Source organism: Ruditapes philippinarum, unplaced genomic scaffold (assembly GCF_026571515.1).
Source record: "Ruditapes philippinarum isolate M1 unplaced genomic scaffold, ASM2657151v2 ctg3554_1_1_1_1, whole genome shotgun sequence".
In the NCBI taxonomy this organism is placed as follows: Eukaryota; Metazoa; Mollusca; class Bivalvia; order Venerida; family Veneridae; genus Ruditapes; species Ruditapes philippinarum.
Genome location: NW_026861669.1, coordinates 52163 through 75753, shown reverse-complemented (window position 1 = coordinate 75753; position 23591 = coordinate 52163). Strand labels below are relative to the sequence as shown.

Below are 23591 nucleotides of genomic sequence, written 5' to 3'. Positions count from 1 at the left end.
CACTTTTCTGTTTCAAACCAATTAAGGACACTGTTTCAAACCAATTAAAGACACTATTAAGTTTCAAACCAATTAAGGTCTTGATAGTTACAGATGGCTTAATATAACCTTAGACCTAAACAATTTAGTGTAATATCAGATCAACAATATTTCCCATTACCTTTAATGTACTTGAAACTTTCTTTGATAATGAGAAATAGATAAGTTCCCATCATAGTATGAATTGAAATTTGAAACTGAACACAGTGGCTTTTGATAAAAAAATGCATACATATAGATGAATAGATATGATAAAATCTGGCGAGTCTTTTCAGACGCAAGCTCAAGGTTTGATTGGGGTTGACAAAAAGGTCTTCACAATGAACTTTACGGGTAGCTGCTTGTGGTGTCATATGGGTAATATCATATGTTCCGATTAAAGTTTCGGTTTTGAAAAAAAAAAAATCCCTCAAAGTAGATCAGTGTATATTATGTAGAATTTAAAGTTGGAGATTTTTAAATATGGTAATTGGATGATTTAAATTCAGGTGAGTTTATGGATTATAAATAGATTGATGATATGAATTTCTAACTTGTTTATGATGTTAAAAGTCTATATTTTCATGAGGGTTGAGGCAGGGTGTTATGGTTGCATATATAAGTGTCACCAACATGGAGAATAATGACCTTGAGATTTCAATTATCAGTGCATTTGCAAGTTTTATTGCTAATTGAAGAAGTAATTTCATTATAAAATAATATTTATAAAGCAATAAAATTTTGATTCAGGTAATGTGTTAATTGAGAATCCGATGTGATGAAAATTGCACTAGATTTGATATAATGCTTCAACTTGAATTGTTTGATTATGGCTTATTCATCAATTATTCATGAATTTCTCACCTGACCTTTTATAGTGGTGGACAAAACTGGCCAACAATTGGAGCATTTATATCAAAGGTTTTGTTTCTATATATAGACATTAAACAAAAGAATATGATCAAGAACTTAAAATTTTATTTTCGTAGTTACGTTTACTTAGCAGAACGGTTGTTTGCAGGAAAAAGATTAGAAAGTTTATATGTGCGAACATTTTGATATTTTATGTTGAATATTAAACGACTTGTTTTTATGTACAAATATTGACCAAGATCTTAATTCGCACTCAAGTGCCTTGTTTGGTGGGCTTTAAAAACTACCGTTTGCAGTTTTTTAAAGATTATTTTCAACTTTCGATGTTTTTGTATATATCCTTAATAAAATTTGAATGACCGTCCCCCCTGTTTTTTTGGCAGTCTGTCAAGACAAGTACAAAAACCAGGTTGTCTTTTGATCAAATATAGCCTTGACAGTGAGGGTACTCCCATTTGGTCCAAGTTGAATTTACGAAACCTCTATACTTGTATATACATACATGGGTATAATACATACATGGATATTTTCCATTTAAATAACAGAACATGTCTGAAACTATTAAATATTTAGATTTAATGACCAAATTGTTAAATACTAAAGTCTATACTGTTGTTATTTTATTATGCGTTATGTTTTAGATGTGGGTGATCAGCAGTAAGAAAAAATTATAATACTGTGTAAGTGTATGTTTTTGGTCAGACTTTGATTATATACTAGTATGTGAAATTATGTAACAATAGAATTATCATGTAACAAAAGTTAAATAAGTATGTTCAAATGGTGTTTTGTTAAGCTGTAATGGATAAACTACATAGTCAGAATTAATTGTGTCAATTTAAAAACAAAAAAGCTGTTTGGTACTTTCAAGCACCATGGGAAAATACAGTGCAAAAATTAAATAATAAATTAAGTACAGGTGATTAATGAATATAAATAAATATTACCTTGTGTTATGAAATTTTAATCTTATTAAAAAAATTATGTTGAACATTTTCACTTGATCTGATAATGCTTCAATTTTTTGTCTATAAATAGATTGCTAACCTCTGACTGGTTACCACCAAAATTAATAAACGTAAAACTGGAGCTTGGCCCAGCTGCTCCCACATCGTGCGGGTCCTGTCTGACCTGGCCCGGCTTTCACTCACGTTCTCAAACTGAGATCAATCTCAACATAAGATTGTTTAAATATTGACTGAGATTCTTACTCACCTGAGAAAAATCTCAAGTTGGCTTTCACTAAATTTTTTCTCAACATTTGAGAATTTTCTCAACTGAGATCTCAAGACATAAGCGTCTATTTTAGTGTGCATTTTTGTGGGCTTGTCGAGTTTCATCGCATCTAGACATCCATCCAAACTGGATAATGGACCGGTTTCCAAAATGGAGCTGGACAGTCGAGAGTTTAGGAATATCCAGAAAGGTGTTCAGCGTTAAAGATAATGACTTAAAGGTGAATAATAATCATAATACTTTAAATAAATAATTTCATCATTTCTGTCAAGGCCAATGAAATGAGTTTGATTTATTATGTAGTCATTAATTTTAATACTTTGAAATCATGTTTATGCAAATGAGCCTTGCCAACCTTGAATACAAATGTTCAAGGACATGGGAATTAGAAACCATGTTTTGTCATACACATTTTCTTTTAACCCTTAATTGCCATGTAGTAAATATATTAAATGGTCATGTCCATCTAAACAATCCAATTATTTTAAGGGAAAATTTCAAAAAACCTTAGAATATTAAGCCCTGTATCAATCAAATTATAAATTTATATACATTTATATGTATCTCTTAATTCAAATCACTTAGGGTTTTTTTTCTGTAAATTTGTTTTAATAATTACCAAGCTAAGAGCTCAGAAGATTTTTTTTCCTCATTATATTTATATGTTGAAGGATTGATGGGTTTGTAACATGTCACAGTTTATAAAACCTGCATCCAGACTAAGATTGTGACTGTAACAATCTGTGATGTTTGTAATGTAAGTATCAAAGCTATATCTACCCCTCGGCAACAAATCTTCAACAAATCTACACTGTCATGGGAAACTTTAAACGTTTTTGCTGAATAGACATAATTTTAATGTTTACGTAAGAAACTTGTTACTAATTTGTGCGAGAGACTTGCCATATTTTATTATGCCACCGCAGCATCTGCGATGCGGTGGCATATAGCGATTCACCTGTGTGTGTGTTTGTTTGTGTGTGTGTGTGTGTGTGTGTGTGTGTGTGTGTTATAGGTTATATAGTGAACTTCAAAAATCTTCTTGTGAAAAACAACTAGTCCAATTTCAACCAAACTTGGCAGGATTGATCCTTGGGTGAAGGGCTTCCAAAGTTGTTCAAAGAATTTCATTCCATGCAGAAATCTGGTTGCCATGGCAACCAAAAGGGATTATAAGAATAAATTTAAAAAATCTTGTTGTAAAGACCCAAAAGGCCTAGAGCTTAGATATTTTGCATAAAGCATTGTCTGGTAGACCTCTACCAAGATTGTTCAAATTATAGCCCTTGGGTCAAAATCGGCCCCGCCCCGGGGGTCATTGATTTTCACTATATGTACATATAGTAAAAACTTAAAATACCTTCATGTAAATACCCAAAAGTACCTAGAGCTTAGATATTTTGCATAAGGCATTGTCTGGTAGACCCTTATTAAGATTGTTCAAATGATAGCCCTGGGGTCAAAATCGGCCCCGCCCCGGGGGTCATTGATTTTCACTATATGTACATATAGTAAAAACTTAAAAATACCTGCTTGTAAAGACCCAAAAGGCCTAGAGCTTAGATATTTTGCATAAGGCAGTGTCTGGTAGACCCTTACTAAGATTGTTCAAATGATAGCCCTGGGTTCAAAATCGGCCCGGCCCGGGGGTCATTGATTTTCACTATATGTACATATAGTAAAAACTTAAAATACCTTCTTGTAAAGACCCAAAAGGCCTAGAGCTTAGATATTTTGCATAAGGCATTGTATGGTAGACCTCTACCCAGATTGTTCAAATTATAGCCCTGGGGTCAAAATCGGCCCCGCCCCGGGGGTCATTGGTTTTCCTTATATGTATATAGTAAAAACTTATAGAAAAAACTTAAAAAAAAATTTCTAGCAATTGACAAATGCTAGAGGTTAGATATTTTGCATGAAACATTGTGTAGTGATATCAGCTGACCTAGATTTTGACAAAGTGTCTAACTGTGTTGTCTTTTGATGAAATTTAGGCTGTGTGAAATATGACCTTCACCACCAAATTCACCAGACTCAAGTGCATTGATATATTCCTACTCTGATCTTTTATTGGATTAACAATAGATTTAACCACTAATCTGATAATAAGAATTAGATAGGTCAGGGATCTATGCATTATGACAATCTTCAATTGCATAGAAACAAAAAAAAATCTGTTCCTACACTACTATTTAGTGTTGTATTAATACGGTGGCATAGCATTTTTCTCAAATGCAATCTTGTTTGGTTATTTATTTAAAAGGGTTTCAAAATTAAAACGCTGAATTGAGAATTAATTACAGTACAGTATTAAAGCCTCCTTGCCAGCTTGCAAGGTTGCAGCCTGGTTACAAAATGAAGTCAACATGCAGCTTTATGCTTAATTTAAGTTACAGGCAAAATTGCACCAGAAATTCAGTGACTTTTCAAATTTATGTTTTGTAATGCCTGTGATTTCCTTTTCTTGCATATCAGACTGGCGTTTCCGTGAGTTTTACCCATGCCGGAAATTTCATCTGGCATGGGGGGTTCCAGATGAGTCGCGTGCTATACAATAGCACGGTTAGGATGACGTCATTTTACCGTTATGAATGAAGTTGTATTTCATACGCTGTTGTAAGAAAGTAGTTACGGTTGTAATGATATAAATTTTCATTTAAAATTAAGATAAAGAATTTAAAATATAAACAAATATGGTGGAATATGCAAGAAAAAACATCTGACATATGTTTGCGGTTCGGATCGGAATATCCGTCCCTCGGTCACCCGCCCAATGGGCGGGTCACCTCGGGACGGATATTCCGATCCGAACCACAAAATATGACAGATATTATTATTCCAGTCAGACTGATGAAAAAAATCATCAGAATCATAGTTTTACATAAAATTAAGATTTGAAATAAAAAAAAAAGATATTTAGTTTTAATTACAGGTGGCCGTCTAGTATTGTCACAAGAATAACTTTGGGAGAACCATTACTTTCAAGATCCTTTTTCTAATGATAACATGCAGTTCTGTATATGAGAAAGATTACAAATAAAAGGTTATAATTAATAAACATTATATTCATGCATACAATGAATGACACAAGTGCTGTTGATTATAATACAACTATTTACATGGATTATAGGGCGGGGATTAGCCTAATTCTTAACTTGTGTTATTGGAAGCCAGATTATATACATTCATGCTGACTTAGTCAGAGAAATGTTTGTGGTCAAAATCATTAATACAGAGACAGAAGTTTTGATTGTAAAATCATCAATTTTATAAGGTATTTATGGTCCATTCATCAGTTCTTAGAAATTTTTCATGGTAAAACATTAAAACAATCATTTACAAAAGGCCCTTATGGTCAAATCATCATTTTCAAATCATCATTTAAAAGAAGTTCTTGTGGTCAAATCATTTTTCATATGTTGTTGTCATGGTCAAATCATCATTTCAAAGAGGTTCTTTTGGTCAAATTATCATTCCCATGGTCAATTTTTGCATTTCAAAGACATTCTAATGGTCAAATCATCATATCCAAGAGGTTCTCCTGGGCAAATCATCATTTCCGAAAGGTTTTTGTTGTTGTTTTTGAATCATCATTATCAAATCTTTTTTGTGGTCAAAAAGTCATTAAGAATAGGTTTTCATAGTCAAACCATCATTTACAAGACAATTCTTATGGCCAAATCATTCTTTCCAAGAGGATCTTATGGTCAAATCATCATTTAAATATACTGGTAGGACAATACCACAAACCATGCAGTTCTTAAGGTTACTGAAACCAAATTTGAAATCTACATTTAGACGGCCAGGCATGAAATATGCTAAATCAGCATGTTTTTAAAGGTCAACTAATTAATTAATTTGTCAGTTATTTTCATCAAAGGAATGCACAGATGAAGAGAGTTACAATATAAAAACAATTCCAATACTATCACAATATTTGTCATACTCATACAGGATTTGTTGGAATTAACTTAATCCTCAAATTCATAAATTAATCTTAATTTGTTTGTACTACGACTTGTGTACCTCATCTATCAGACATTACAGAAGATTTCATTGGCCGGTGGATGTCCTGAGATTAATTGTAATTGCAGATTGTGTCCATAAAGCAACTGTAATGAATTATTGATTAGATAAGCTTAGGGAAAATAATTGTAGGGGATATAAAAAACACATTCAAAGTGGATAATAACTAAATCTTTGAAATCTATCAGTTGATATATTCTTAACAGGGTATTATATACTGTAATCCCTACAAATTTGGTTTTCATTGCAAAAAATGTGTTTAAACGTTTATTGGTTAAAAAAAAAAATATTAAACAGACTTTTGTTTCATCATTCTAAGAAGACTAGATCCTTACGGCTTATCAAGTGTCCAAAACAGTCTTAAAAGTGACGTAAATTTTAAAGTAAAATCATCTGTGATATTGTTTAAACAAAGTGCCATTATAATGTCTCTTAGGATGCTGAAATATTCAACTTTGCTGTGTTTCATAGCAATGCCTAAAGTCGTAGTCTTAAGCCCAAACCTGGGACAAATATTCGAGTTGGCTGTGTTTCATGGCTTGTCTTAAGTCTAAGATTCAAGTCTTTAACTTAAGACCAAAACTCAGACAATTTTTTGCATTTCAAAGAAAACGTCTTAATTATGTTACTCCTTTTTCATGACTAGCAATTCAGATGAGCAATAACACATTACAAATAAAAGGGTTTGTCATTGTATTTCTTAACTTTTCTTAGGAAACTGAATTTAATAACAAACTACAGTGTTTGATTCTAGGTTACAACAACATTTATTGAAATGGTCCTATAGGACTTGAGACTTTCTATGAAATGCAGACCTTATTTCAATGTCCATGTTCAGAATATGAAGAAGGTGTTTGTTTACCAACATTGTGTAATCTTACACTAACTGGTATGAAATGTTATCCTGAAAGAAGTAGAAAAAATACTCAATTTGCTCCATTCTTTATATTTGTAACACTAGCTTGTCATGGAAAATAATCGGTGTGTAGTTTATTAAAGTATGTCAGAAATTTTTTAATAAATGTTAAATGTTTATATCGGAAGATCTTTCAATAGCAAGATGATCTACTTAGATAACATTACATGAGAATCAAATTCTGCATAAATTAATCTATTTTATAATGAAGTGTATTAATTACTGGCCACGCAGGAAGTACAAAAAAACAGCTGACATTTGCATGTTTTAAAGTCTTTGTAAATTTTTGTGTGTTTGATATCTTTGTGTTTTCTTAAACAACCAGCGTTGTGATGAATATTTTTACACCCTATTATACTTCCTTTGAATAATATAAAATAGAGAAAAAGAAAATTCCCTAATAAATACCCAAAACAACAAAATTGAAAATGTTGCAGACTAGTTTAGTTTGATTGAGTCTGTTAATGGATGGTACTGGAAAGTGCAAGTTACCTTCAAGGCCTCCTAGAGGCTTAAGCAGAATTCAACATTCAAACATGACAACTGTGAGATTTTGAATTTAAAAACATCCACAGATGTGTTCATGTAATAAAAGATCTTCAATATTTGTATATCTATTTGTATATTTGTACATGCCTTTCTGTTGTTACACATGTGCACAGTTTCAAGGCCTGTTTATGTTATTTTAAGTGTGTGTTTTTTGTTTATTTGGCTTGCAGTTGGTCTAGGGCATGTTCCACAAAGGTTAAACACTGTTTCAGTTCCAGTGCATATAAGAATGTTAATTACCATGACTGATTTAATTATTATTTCTTATGTTTTTATTTGCATGATTATTTGTTACAAGAGTTAAGCGATGTCATAATCCCCGGAAGTATGCAATACCCTTCTGCCATTTGAAACTTAGCGCATGAGACCGTTCATTACGGTCTATGCAGATGTCATATGATATAAAATTTTAGTGATTCCAGTATTAATCAATTTCCAAACCTTTGATTGTTTTAAAGCCTTTGACTCCAGCAATTTCTAAAAATTGAAAATGTTGCTTTTACAGTCTTCATGAATACGACCATGGCAGCTGTCAGGAAGCTATATTTTATGCTGATTAAAATGGTATAAAAATTTCTTGTATTGATTAATAAAATGATATAGAATTTCTTGTATTGATGATGAAGATATGAAATTTCTCGTATTGATGATGAAGATAAAAAATTTCTCATATTGATAATGAAAACGATATAAAAATCTCTTGTTTTGATTTGATTCTGATAAAATTAATGTTTTCTTGATGAAAAAAGTTCTGATCATTCTCACCCACACTGTTTTAAACAAAGAGTAAATGTTAATTACCGATGATTATAAAATCACAATAAATGTCTTACAATAATGACAAACATTAATAGAATGTTTAATCAAATTTGATTTATGTATGTTACATGTATAATATTAGTGATGTATTACTTTGTGGTAGACCTAATTTATAATGTTAATTAAGGAGTGATTGGCTTCCATCTTTTGTTAATTTTTTTAATGCACAATAATTTGTACATATGTTAAGTATGCTACATTGATTTACATTTATATGTCATGGCTGTCACTGACAACACAATATTATTGGTTTTTTATTGGGCTACCCTGATTGGCTTCAGATTTTATTTTTTAGATCCGTATAAATGCTCAGCTGTCACTTTTGCTTTTGATTCTGCCATGTAAAGCTGTCTAATAAGGCAGCTAATAGAAGGTTGGTGGTTTTACTCTGATGCTGACTAAAAGACATCTGAGATTTTTGTCCAGCAGACTCAGATAAATGGTAAATGTTGACCAATAGTGTCGTTAAGATTTGGAAAATCCACTTTCCATCTCTTAAATTTAAGATCGAATAACTAAAAAAATTAATGCATGTAGATACTATCTTTAAACTGTATTGTATAAACAGCAATGGCAGATCATTTATATGATGATTTTGATTTTTTATTTTGGGGGGGGGGGGGGGGGGGAAGGGGTCTCAAAATCAAAACCTGTTTTAATCATACTCATTCTGCTTTACCTATTGAAACATTTGACTTCATTCGATACATTTTACTTTATTCAGTATCTAAAACGAGAGATTTCAGTCGCAAACATAAGATCTTTGGCTACTTTTTCATTATCTATCTATTTAGTGAGTTAGGTTATGCTTATTATGTTATAAAAACGCCATTTTGTTGCATATGAAATGTTAAACAGTTTTATCAGTTTGTTAATTCTTATACATTTACAATAATTTTGCACAAAGTCAGTCTCTTGTAATGCATACAGGTTGACTGAAAGATTTGTGCTGAATCAGCTGAATTCTGTCCAGTAATTATACACTCATTTGAAATCTTTTACGTTGTAAATTTTGCACAGTATGTAACATGGAAATATAGATTTATAAGGAAAAATGCTGCAAGTGAATCAGAATGAGTATAAAAGTGATACACGGTATTTAATTCCTTACTGTAGATTTGTAATAGTTATATAATTGTATTTGGGACGGGCATTCAAATATTCAACATCAGGCTGACAGTAAATGACTCGAAAGAATTTCCCTATATTTTATGTATTCCATCGTTGCTTTTTGAAGACTTTGATGAATAGCGTTTTATAAAGTAATAAATTCGCTCTACGTGAGGTACCAAAATTACCTCATTTGATTTATGACATCAGGTTATATATATACATATAAATAAGAAACTGCTGCCAGAAAATTGAATTAAAAAGTTATATAAAACTGCTTAGTTCTTGAAGGATAAAAGTTGCTGTCGTGCGCACATTCTCTGTGTGTTCGGAGGGTTTGAGATGGCAACGTCTCGGTCGTAACGAGTCATTTTGATCGGTCTTTAATCGTTTAAAGTAACGTCCTGGTATTTCGGCCTGTAATGTTGATCATTATCGGACTGTGACGATTGACAGCAACATTCTCGGTGTGATCATAAACGTGTTATTGGTTCAATGTATTGTGGTTGGATGTGCGTGGATAGCTTCTTTTCAGGTTTTGGTAATGGATATAATATAGTTGATTTCATTTGAGTATTTCAGAGGATTGTAGTAGTAGATCAGTGATAAAAATAATGAAATACCAGTATATGTAGTCAATATAGGTAGTAAAATTTTAAATTACACAAGTGACTCATTTTCTACTAATATTGAATGGTAGATTTACTTTACCTATATGCACACGGCTTCTTCTCGATAATAATGGAATTACTTTAGCGTAACTAAATATACTCTTGTAGGTAAACATGACATTACAGCCAGACGTGGTTTAATTTTCATACTATTGAAGACCGATTTGAATAGCTTTAACAACTTTTGAAATGTGATTCATATAGTGGGAGAGGTTTTTATATGGACTTTTTTTTCCTTGCTTTGTTGTTTAAACATTGTTTTTTAAAAAAGAAAGTGAAATGTAGTTGACATGGATATAAATGGATTTTAATTCTTGTGGATGAAATCTAAAGGGTTGAAATTTTAGGTAATATTTACATTGTTGTATGTTGACTCGATTTGATATAATTTTTGGGTTTTTTACTTCTTTGAAATTTACAATAAAACAATAAAAGTGGAACAAACAATCAACACAGGATAAGTTTTAAAGTTTATTTAATGATGCTAACCGACGTTTCGACTCTCACGAGTCTTCATCAGGGTTATAAAATATCAGAATAATAGAAAAACCATTGTCTAACGTACAAAAATCGGGTATACTTTTACGTCACGTGATTTGTTCTAAAAATAGTTTAAATTATGTCATTTTGGGTTTACCCCATAATCTATATTTAGCTGTATGCTTTTTAAGAAAAAATACCGTAAATGGAATAAATGTTTATGTTAACGTCATTCAGTGTTTCTTTTTCATCCTGGCAATTGGTTGATGTGCTTGTGTGGCTGCTGCACGGCGACGGATTGTTACTTCTAAAGGGTGACAGTTGAAGTGGGGATAATTCCGGATCTATTATCATTTCTTTTAAAATTTCGTCCGTTGTTGATTTTGGTGTATTCTGTAGCCATGATTTTACGCCGGGTATTATACGGAATTTTGGTATTGTGGTTGCTTCAAAAGGTTTTTTCCAAGGTTTGATAGGTTTTATTTCAATGTTGTCGTGTTTTTTTCTCTAATTTGGTAAGGTATCGTTTTAGTGGTTGTTTGTGTTCGTATTACTGTGTTTCTGGAGGTGTTCACGTCGGCTAAAAGAGTTGTTGCAGATGTAGCATATAAATCGTAATTTCGTGTCTTGGTGAATTTTAAAGTGTCGGTTGAAGTTACTTTTGATCCTTTCAGAAATTTGTTGCAGGTTTTACATTGTCGTAGTTTTTTGGATATTTCAATGAAGTGTTCGTTGTTCGCTGTTAACTGTTGTTTCTGTAAATTACTTTGGATTTCCATTATTACTGTATTAAGTTGAGTTCTGGATGGTGATCGTGTTTTAAATATTGATATAAGTGTTTCTTCAGTTCTGAGGCGGATGTTGACGTTCTTAGGTGTTGATAATAACATAGTTACGTCGACGTCATTAGCGTTGTGTTCGTGTGTTGTGTAATGGCGGGAAACGGGTTTATAATTGTTGGCATTTTTTATGTCTGCGAAATGGCCATATAGACGTTCTCTTATAGTATTGCCGGTTGTCCTACATATTGTATTCCACATTTGTTGCATGTTATTAAATAGATTAAACTGGATGAATTACAGTCATATGTGCCTTTGATATGAAAGTATTTTCCTGTTGAATGAATTTTAACATATGATTTAACTGCTGATATGTTTGCATGCGATACAATTTCTTTTACATGGGTGTGATCCTTGTGGTTTCATCTGGGGATTGATGTCTGATTTTGTGAGTGTGTTTCTTAGGCATGCTGGTTTTCGAAATACTGTACATATTTTGTGTTTATTAAACATTGTTAAAGTGGGGTCGTTTTCCAGGAGGTGGGTGTATTTAGAGATGATATTATTTGTTCTTAGAATAAGCGGGTTATGAGTAATTATAAGCGGTATAATTTCCTTTTGTGCTTTAGTATCGACATTGGTATCAAGATTGGTAATTTTGGCTTTTTTGATGGCTTCGTATATTAATTTTCTGGGATAACCGCGTGCAATAAGGTTTTCCGTAAGTTGTTTTGTGCATATTTCAAATTGTTCGTCAGTGCTGCATATTCTCCTTATTCTGACGGCTTGGCTTATGGGATACTTGCTTTTTGGTGACGTGGATGGAATGAGCTATAGTGTAAATACATATGTGCAATCCGTTGGTTTTGTGTATAGTGTGGTTGATAATTTTCCTTTTAAGTCTTTGTTGACAGTAACATCCAAGAAGTTTGCTGATGATTGGTTTATGTCTACCGTAAACTTGATCGTTGTGTGGAAACTATTTAAGGCCGTAGTGAAGGAATTCAAATCCTCTCTCGAGTGTGGCCAAACCATAAATATATCGTCAATATATCTCCACCCATACCAGTGGAGATATCGGGTATTTAGCTAGGAACTCTTGTTCTATCTTATCCATAAAAAATTATCGCATAGCTAGGTGCGCATTTGGTACCCATCGTGGTTCCGGCAATTGTTCATAAAATGTATCATTGAATCTGAAACATGTTTCTCTTGAGTATGAAGTAAAGTATTCTTAGAAGGATCCAGGTTTTGGGTTCTTGTTCAGATCTTTGTTGTAGTGCATATTTGGCTGCTAAAATGCCTTCTTTGTGTGGAATATTAGTGTAAAGTGCTGTCACATCTATTGTGACTAAGAATGCGTCTTTAGGTACGTTGCTTAATTCGTGTATTTTTTCTAGGAAATGACGGGTATCTTTAATATATGAGGGGACTTTACGTGCTAATGGTTGTAAATAGTGATCTACAAATTCAGATAATTTTTCTGTAGGACTTCCACAAGCTGAGACGATGGGGCGTCCGGGGTTATTAGGCTTATGAATTTTAGGTAATAAATAGAAGATGGGTGTCCTGCAATTTTTCGCAGTAAGGTAGCTGATGTGTTGTTGTGACATAAGGGAGTGTTTCTTCAGATATGTTAAAAAATTATTGATCTCTCTGGTGGATTTGTTTGTAAGATCGTAGGGTGTGGTCCTGTATGTGTTTTTTCGTTGAGTTGTCTTAAACCTTCGGCAATGTAATCAGATTTATTTAAAATGACTATCGCTCCTCCTTTGTCGGCTTGTTTTATAATGATATCCTTATTTTGTTGAAGTTTTGTTATTGCTAGGTACTCATCGGGTGTAATATTATAATTTGTATTCGGTGACTGTTTAATTGTAAGAATGTCATGATGGACGATTGACAGAAATGCATCGAGGTTCATTGATTTGCCTGCAGGTGGTTTCCATCCTGAGCTTTGTGTGAACGGGTCAGGATTGTTATATGTGGTATCTGTAAAATAGTGTTTAAGTCTCATTCTTCTGTCGAAAAGTAGTAAGTCTCGTTGTAATTCTATTTTGTCTGTTTTTCTTGGGGTGGGGCAGAATGACAATCCTCTACAAAGAATCATTTTTTCGGGTGTGGAGAGATTGTAGTTTGATAAATTTATGACAAATTTATGATAGTTACGGAGGAGAAGATTTCGTTCATGTAATTGTTTTGTTCTGAATCTTCTGTTGGCATATTTTTTCAGTTTCTTTGGTTGGGATGATCACTGCGCGGGTGTTTTGTTTAGAGGATTTTTCGGGATCTTGGGTTGATTTTTTGTTACTGAGATCTCTTCTGACGATAGTACAATTTTTGATATGATGTCAGCAATTAGGTCGACTTCGTCAGTTGAAGTGGTGTCTTTTAGATGTTTCTCTACCTCCCTAATTTCTTCTACCAGTTGTGATTTCCTTGTGTTCCAATATTCTAATAATATTTTTGGTGAGTTGTAGTCCAAAGTTTATGTGGGGCTTCTTCCCATTTAATTTGTAGGACTGAATTAATTACTGGGACCTGTGGGGGTTAAATTAACCCGTAAAGATCTTGGTGTTGATTTATTAAATAACACATTTCTCTAAATATTGGACGTGGTGTTCTGTGCGTGTAAGTTGTATATTTAATTTCTTTAAAACTTTAAAACGAGAAAGATTTTCTTGGCTGATGCGGCGGGATGAAAAATCGTTGTCGTCTGTCTTTCGTTTTTTATTAGCCTGTACCGGAACCGTTTGTTACTGATGCTGACTGTGTAGTTACCGATTCCTCGTAAAGCTCTGATTCAGACATCTAATTATGTGTTCGTTGCGTGGCTCCTTCTTCAAAGGTATCGTCAGTGCAAAGTACGATGGATCCAATAGATGGATACCGGAGGTAAGATAACAAATCTCGAATAACCTCCCACACCGTGTGTTGATCTGTTTGACGAACCCGTGAAGATTGGATCCCTAACGGGATGCTTGTTCCACTACCGTAAAATACAATAAAACAATAAAAGTGGAACAAACAATCAACACAGGATAAGTTTTAAAGTTTATTTAATGATGCTAACCGACGTTGAGTTTCTTTGAAATTTAGTTATTAAAAGAACAAAAATTTATAATCAGAATAGATTGGTATTGCTTGCACATAAGTTAAGATTTTAATTAGTTTAATTCAATGTTATTTAATTATGGCTGATAACAGCAAAGAACTTTAAGAAATTAGTGCTGTTTTTTGTTATTTAATAAAATTGTTGGATTTTTTTTTATTTAGATTAAAAATATCTAAAAAGATATGTATTCAAATTCACACATCTAATTATAGTTTTGTAACAGAGAATTAATTCAGGTTTGTTATTTGAATAGGCAAAAGGGAAGTGAATATTGAATATAATAAACATTGTATATTTCATATATGTAAATAATTATCCAATCCATGTAGTTTTCTTTTATTCCTATTCAAACATTCTTGGTGTGAAGCTACCCAATTCTTTTATATCTGACTTAAGTATAAATGTGCATTATAATATGCAGCTAAAACATGGGCGTACATGGTTAAAATTGTTCCCGTCTTGATATCAGAGAAGATCAAATTTCATACGATTTAAATTCAAAAGTAATTTAAAAAGTCGATACATGCCATTGCTTTCATCAAAGAAATTAAAAAGAATATTTGAAACTAACTTTTTAGTTTAACTTTTTATAGAAATGGAAATAATATGTGAAAATAGAATTCCTTCAAATGAATGTCGGAAAGACTTTTTTGTTAAAATTTATTAGTTAATGCACTTGCAAAGTTCAGTAAGTGTCAATTTTTCAAAATATTCATTCTATAGAGTATTCATTGACTTACAGTGTATTGACAGGACATAACAATTTGTTCATTGATTTGATGATAATAACTTAGAGTTGTATTTAATGAATGATGTTTTTGATATATTGAAAAAAAGAAGAGACAAATTTAAAATTGTTAAATACGAGTATATTGAGGAAGGATTTTAGTGTATATATATCACAATATTAACAGAATCTATAATTGGGTTAGATAGTGGATTGAGAAATCCCAAATCAGAACCCCTAGGTTCCAACAGGAACATTGATCTTGGCAGAGATATTGTTGATACACCTCCATGTGGTAAAAGTATGATCAGTGGTCAAATAAATGCCATTGCACATTTCTGGACACTAGTTACTGCATGGAAATCTCCAAGAATTTAGTTTCTCAGTACTTTTTCATTAAAGAAGCATAAATGAGACAGTTTTTAAAACAAAATCTGTGATACAAATTAAAATTGAACAGGCCATAAACATGTAAGTAAAAGTATATAATTATATTAGTTTTTATGATACTGCATGTTTATGTAACGATGCGTTTCATTGGCTAATTGTGATGTTTATATAGTTTTATATACACAGCTGCTGTCAATTTATGATGAAATCTCACTTTATGTCTAAAAAGGAAGTTTGCAAATTATAAATTCGTTATAAATATTACTGAGAATCTTTACAGGTTATATGACCATATAAGGTTATATGACCATACATAAATGGTTGTTTGCAATATAACCAGAACTGATATTCCGAAACAACCATTTATATTAGGGCCATATAACCATCAAAAATCTTTATAACTAATAGTATTATAACAAAGGCTACTAAGTTTGACATGTCACTTTGAAAATGGATACTAGTGGTGGTAAAATTGTAATTTAAAACTTCAAAGGGTCACCTTTGTTTTATATGTTAAGATGTAGACAGGAAATATATATATATTTTAAACACAAAGAAAGGAAATATCTGAAATTTGAGCCTTTTTTTAATTTGTGTGTCACAATGACAAAATGAAAAATAAGAAATAAAAAGTGTTTAATAAATGAATAATTTAGTTCAGAAATTGACAATTTGTTATTCGTTAAGATTTTTTTGTACCATAAAAGATTGATATTAAGGAAGAAAAGCATCATGGAACAAACAGCTTATAATAGGGAAGCAATAGAAAATAAATTTATTGCGTTATTGTAAACTGGCAATCTTTTAATATTAGAAGTATTGATTTATAAAGAAATTTTAAATGAAGAAAAAAACATCAAATGCTGGTTTTATAATAGAGATAAAGCTAGATGTAATCTGTCATATAATATGCTGATCCCTGGGATTGTCAAGTAATGTACATGACAATACATTAATATAAAATATCAAGTCTTCCGGGTGCATAGCTGCACTCTAATGCAGGTTTTTTATCATTTATGATTAATCATAACATGGTAAACCTTTTAGATTTAACCATACTTTATACTTAAACTTACCACTGCAGGTAGATAAAATCAAATCATATATATACGTATTTATATACCAAAAGCAGTTCAGTGAAACAGGTGTTTATAATTTTAAAGATTTTATTTGAAAAAACATGAGCTTAGATATTGAATTGAAATATAAAACTTGTATGAATCATGAATTTTTAGTTCACTTTAAGTTATTTAATGTATAATTTAGGAGATATTATTATGTCACTGATACACAAGTTGATTTTCCCAAAATACCACACCACCAATCACAGGATTGTCTTTCCATGTTTTTTTACTTGTCAATAAATTTTTGCTCATTACCAGAAGATATGAAATCAAAATCAAAATAATGACTGATACTGTTATAAAAATTGCCTCGGTAATTGTGTTTAAGTAAAGTAAAGAAAAATATCTTCTATATCTGTACAATATACATTTATACGTAGAGAGAAGAACTTTCAAAGTTTAAGCATTTACTATTTTAAGGGTTTTTTGTTGTAAAGGATTGTGATTGCACTAAATTCATCCAATATTTTATTGTATCTTTTTCTTTATTTACAAAATCATTTTGATATTTTGACAGATTTTGCTGTCAACAGTGAGATTGACTCGCAATATGTTACCAGTTTATATTGATTCAACATCATATTTAACGTTTTTTATATATATTTTTCAATATACGAGTATAATCATGTGACAAAATCCTCCCGAAGTCCACGCTGACAAAATGAGTTTCTTAAGGAGTATAATCTTTATAGAAAATCAATGAATCAAGACTGAAATATACAACATGTTTTCTGACTGCTGTTTTTTTTTTTCTCCATACAAAAATAGATCTGCTGTCAACTACCCGGGTAGCACTTATATATATCAGTACATGAGATATTTTTAGGACTTTGTTTATCTGCGCAGAAGTTTTATTATTATATTTTTATTTTGCTTGAAGGATATATTCTTGTTGAGTGTGAATTTTATTATTTTATTCAGTTATGTTTGTGTGGGTAGGAATATTATTATGTTGTATACAAGTTTAGCTATATCATAGTAAAGGATTATCATTTGAAGATTAAATGAAATAAGGTTATTATATTCTTTATATTTAGGTAAAGGTGAATCATCATAATAGGTGGTTTTTTTTGGTTTTTTTTAAATAAACTCTACATTCTATACCAGTCATCTTTATTTTTTCTAAGATAAGATTTCATGCAGACTAGATTTATCTTTAAAATATAGAAGGATTGCAATTAAATTCTTTGATATGAGAACTTTTCTATATGATCTGTCTCATATTCTGTCCTTTCAGTCATAAAATTTAAAGGTCTTTTTTTCATGTTATCTATATTATATAATTACAAAACAAGTACATTTTTTCTCAGTCTGATGTTTTTGTCAAACGTTTTATGTGTTAAAGTCTGTTACCATTACTATCAGATGTAAGGTTTTATCTTTCTATCTGTTTTTATTGTTTGGGTTATTTTGATGACAATATAGAGGGATACTATATAATGTATATTTGAGATATAATGTCATTGTTTGCCCATTTATTATGTTATGATATCAGATTACAAAGTGGTAACATACTTTGTATTCCTTTTAAATCAATACTCTTCCTACTAAAATGGCCCCTGGTTAGATCACCTAATAGTATATAATTGTTGTTTAACTGTTAACACAAAAACAATTTTTTTATTGTTCCATAAAATGTGTGGTCTTTATCTGTCCTCTGGTTGTTAAAACTTTGTCCCAATTTTAACATTTTCTTATCATTTACAAGAAATAATATGTTAACTGATGTCATACCATAATATTTGTTCTTTAATTATTGTAAATTCTATTCTTTATTGTAATTTCTATTTCTTTATTATTTCAGTGATCGAATGAGTGACAAAGAGCATCATGGGAAATAACAATTCTCATCAAACTCCGCCTCCATCTTCAATAGATGTTGTTCGAAGGCCACCAAGCAGACCTGATGCCCCGCCCAGTGCAAAACTCACAAGTGAACTGGGCCCAAGGGGGCCAAGCTACCACAGCCCTGAAAACCAGGTGCTACCCAAGGAGCTACCTTCCATCCTTAAACTTAGACCTGTTTCTATGGAAATAAGAAAATACAACCCTGATTATCAAGATATTTATGGTGAGGATAGCAAGGAAAACCTTGATAACAATGAAAATCAAATTGAAATGAACGGAGACATAAATGAGGAGTTAAAACAAAGTTCCCCACCCCGGCCTCCTCCCCCTATTCAAAATGGTCACATTCCATCAAATACTCCTACTTCACCTGTATCACAATTGCCTAATGGTCATCTACAAGCACCTGCAAAACCTTCAACCAGTAATGTAAAGACTCCATACAGACCTAGTCATCGTAGGCAAATGTCATTAGGACAGGAACATACTATTATGGAAGAGCCAGAGGAAACTATTGAGTCACGTGTTAAACTTGACCCATTGATGCAGTCATTTCCTGGTGCTACTGGACCTTCACTGCCTGTGAAGAATAACTTCAATCTGGATTATTCTTACCAGTTGACATATGTTCAGCTTGCAGAACACAGAAGAAATAAAACAATAGAGGAACTTGAGAAAAGAACTGGTAAGAGATTAAGTGATCTAAGTGCAGACTTAAGTGAACACATAGAGAAGCCTGCTTTTATGAGAGATGCTCCCTCTAGAGTGTCATCAAGAAGTTCAGGGAGTGGTGTGAGTAGCAAGAAAAAGAAAGCCCCTCCTCCTCCTGGGCAAGCTCCGCCTCCTCCTCCTGTAAATCATCAGCCTTATTCTGTAGATAATGAGCCTCCTATTGATTATGACATGGAGTCACCTAGAAGGCCGGCCCCTTCGTCTGTTGTCTTGCCAACACATTCTACTCTTCCACCAGTTTCGAGAGTTTCACCTTCTGTTAGTAAGGTGCCTCCTCCACCACCACCTCCCCCTGGCTCATCACCAAGGAAACCAGTTGTAAACCTGTCAAGGACACCAAGTATGTCTAATGGTACACCAGAAATTATCTTGAGAAAAACACCAGATGTGAAACCAATATCAAAGGAGCAAGATGGATCTGATGGTAAAATACCATGGTTACTTGAAATTAAAAACCTCTCTGAAGCTAGGGCTTCTCGAAGGCAACAGTCCTTTGAATCATTTGAAACACCTGAAATACCACAAACTAATGATACATTAAATGATGTGAATGAAACCGAAAATAGTTTGAAAGTAGAAAATAAAGAGCCTGTCAAGCCAAAACTTATCTTTGAAAGTTCATCCCAATCCTTTGAAATTAAGCAAGAAAATGCAGAAAAGACTGATAAAAAAGAAATGGAAACTTCTACTGCAACTGTTGAAAGGAGTAGTTCATTTAAAGAGACAGAAAAGCCACCAGCTTCTAAACTGATAAGACACCATTCAACAACAGGATATGATCATTCAACAGCTGGAAGCCTTCAGAGACAAACATCAGAACCAGCAAAACCTGTAACAAGTGACCCTGTTAGGAGGTTAAGCTCACTTTTGCAACATGACATCAAAACTGCTGCAAATGCAAAGTGTCACAAAATCAAAAAGCAGACAACACCTGTCCCACCAAAACCAAAAGATCCTCACACTATTTTTCGTGAACAGCTTCAGAAGGCAGCAGCTGCTAGGGATGAGAGAGCAAAATCAGAAGGAACTATTGACGAGAAACTTAAACTCAATACAAGTACTGCTAGTTTTGATTTTGGGGCTGAAGATCTAGAAGATGTTCCTAGGTGTAATACTACACCAAGGAAAGAGAAAACAGAGTCTGTTGTGAAGGAGGGGCCAAGTACTCTTCCAAAACCTCCAAGGTATCATAAAAATGTGACTCGTAATTCATCTTACACCAGAGTTCAATCTCCCAGGGAATTAAGAGACAGGCAAGCGGTGTCTATGTCTCTTGATTGGACACCAGAAGTAGATCTGGATTCAGATGATAATTTATCTGATCGTGAGGTAATGACAAAGAGACATAGCTCAATAGATGGATTTAAATCCACAATTATACCTAATGCAATGACTGATATGAAAGCTAAAAAGAAAGGAAAAGGAAAGAAGATTCAGAAAGACAGCAGTTTTTCTGAGGAACAGAACAAGAACAAGTTCGGAAGTGTTAGGAAACTTAAGAAATCAGTACATAAAGGTGTTAAGAATGCCTTTGGTTCCATAAGCAAAGCTTCTGGAAAAATATTACGCAGACAAAAGTCAGAAGATTTCGAAGCTGTAGATGATGCTCCAAAGAACTGGAGCTTGACAGCAAATGGTAACGGACAAAGTGACCGTTCACATAAATATAAAATACCTCTTGCTTATGCACAAGATGATGATTCTGATTCTGACATTGAACAGTATAGACATGAAAACGAATTCTCAGAAGTTGTTTTCCGTCAAAATGGTAGAAGAGACTCGGAAGAGAGTGAAGATTCTACATATGAAAGTGAAGATAAAGCTCCTCAAAACATAAGACGGGCTGGAGTTGCTTACATAAGTGCTAAGGGTCAGTTGGTGCTAATGAAAGATGAAGATGAGGAGGAGATGTTAGAAAGCAAGCGAAGGAAAGATAAGAAGAAGAAAAACAAGGATAGAAGTTTTACTTCCACAGAACGTAGTGAAGAATTATGGGAGAAAGAGAGAAAAGTAGAGGAAGAGAGGAGAAAACAGTTAGAAATGGAGTTAGAGTTGCATAAGAAGAGAGAAGCAGAGACTAGAGAGAGATTACAGAGGTTAGAATCTGCTCATCTACAGCAACAACTGTTACAGCAGCAGCAACAGCAGCAGCAACAACAACAAAACTTAGGGATGTTGAGTGCACCTCCACTGCCTCCTGCAGGAAATTTCACAAGCTATGGAACTCTTCCAGACCCATCAAGGGCTCAAACTCAGTCATTTACAAACATATTTGGACAGCAGCTTCCACAGAATGGGTACCAGCCAAATTTGGGACTTTATACACAGACTGGTACATATAATCCAGCAACTGGGATGCCTTATGATTTAAATGACTACATGAGAATGCTTGGGGTACAATCTCCCCCTACCTCCCAACAAATGGCATTCTTCTTAAACAATATGACATTAACTAATCAGCCATTTGATAGAAAATCAAATCCAGCTCTGTTTGAAGTTTTCAATCAACAATACCCGACTGGGACTTTAAATTATCAAGGAATGGACACTAGCAGCTTAAAGAAATCTGCTTTTCAGAATTGGGCAAGTACACCAAATATCAATATGACAAGTAGTAGTGTAGCAAATAGTGTTCCTTTGAGTGATTTTGTTGCAAGTTACAATGGTGCTAATAAAACAAACAATGAAAAGGAGGACGATAAAAAGAAATCGCGTAATCCTTTATATGATAGTGATGATTCTGATAGTGGATTATCGCCACAAAAATCTGTGGCGCGTGCACAAGTGAAAGACTATAGAAAAATTCCTGTGCGTTCAGAATCGGGAAAGTTCATGCAAAAGTATGGTAGTGAGAGTTATGTTTCACAAAATAACCAAGATACAAAAAGTACCTTTTCGAACACAAATAAATCATTAACAAATTTACCTTACAATGAGGGCCTTCCTCAGCAGCAACGAAGTGTGTCTCCTAGCAACAGCGTGTCAACAGTAGACAGTGCCATGTCAGCTACGTCAGTTACTCTCAGTACACCCTCATCACCTGCAAGGTCAACAACAGGTGCACCACCTTCACCCACCTTGATGTCAAGGACACAGAACTCAACACATGGATTTAAGACTGTCCTTGACCTAAGTTCACCAGAAGGAGGCTCTATGCAAATTATTTCGTAAGTTTCTTTATAATGATACTTTGATGACTTTTTTTCTTCATTTTGTAATGTTTTTTATACTTGCTTTCAAAGGGAGTGTATACACAGGTATATGGGGTAAAAAACTAAGAGGAAAGAAAGCTTAAAAGGGATTTGATTGATAACTAATTTTGATAAATTTGTTACTTTAAAAGAAAAGAAAAAAAAATTATACTTAGAGTTCAGATGTACTATCAACAAGTTTTTTAAATGCATTCTGTATGTATTAAATTACCATATTAATACAATGTAATATATTACAAATATTTTAATCTGTTAGCTTCTGTAAGGATCAAAATTGTACATGTATATAAAAACATAAATATATGTGTACACTCCTTGTTATTTCTGTTTTTCTAATATGGAATCTTTGCACTCCTTTTTAAAATACATCATACATGACAGCTTCATTTGTAGGTAAATTAGGCCTCATTAACTTCATGATTTATCATGCACCTTCAAAGTGACAGATAGGTTGTAGTCCTTTAATATTTATGTTTGATGACATTAATAAAAATTATTGAACCATTTAATTGTTAGTCATTTGGAATAAAAAGCAAGTACCAAAAGACCTTTGTGTTTACAAGCATTGGTAATAATATGCCACTATTTACATGAAATTTATTTGAATGATGATGAAATTTTTTACAATGATGCTGATTGGGCTTACTTTGCACTACTTTTTCTTCCAACAAGAATGCCCAAATTTGGAAATTTTTGACAGTCTATGTAGCATATACTGTCCTTAATAGCATTTATTTAACCATATATTTAAACCTGGCATCTATCTTGGTAAACACTAGGCGTGCCTATTAAATTTAGGTCATCAATTCAGGTAGACGCTAATAAAAAATAAATGTCTGAACAATTACATAATGACTCCTACCTTGCTCCCTTTTGAGCAGTGATACAACTAATTAAAGTAGGACACAAATTAACTCAAATCAAGTTGTGCTTGAATTGCATGTTACCATATTTTTTGTTATGCAT

The 23591-nt window shown here is 32.7% G+C and overlaps 1 protein-coding gene across 4 annotated transcripts in view; it reads left to right on the top strand.

Moving 5' to 3' along the window:
- The first annotated feature begins 503 nt into the window (after positions 1-503).
- LOC132716469 (uncharacterized) overlaps positions 504-23591 on the top strand; it is a 32298-nt gene continuing 9210 nt past the window's right edge. Inside the window, exons 1-2 of one of the 4 annotated variants that reach the window (XM_060699755.1) lie at positions 504-527; positions 18638-22580. In XM_060699755.1, the coding sequence (XP_060555738.1) occupies positions 18664-22580 (3917 nt within the window). In that variant the 5' untranslated portion in view covers positions 504-527; positions 18638-18663. The other 3 variants (XM_060699752.1, XM_060699753.1, XM_060699751.1) reach the window with 3 other exon arrangements.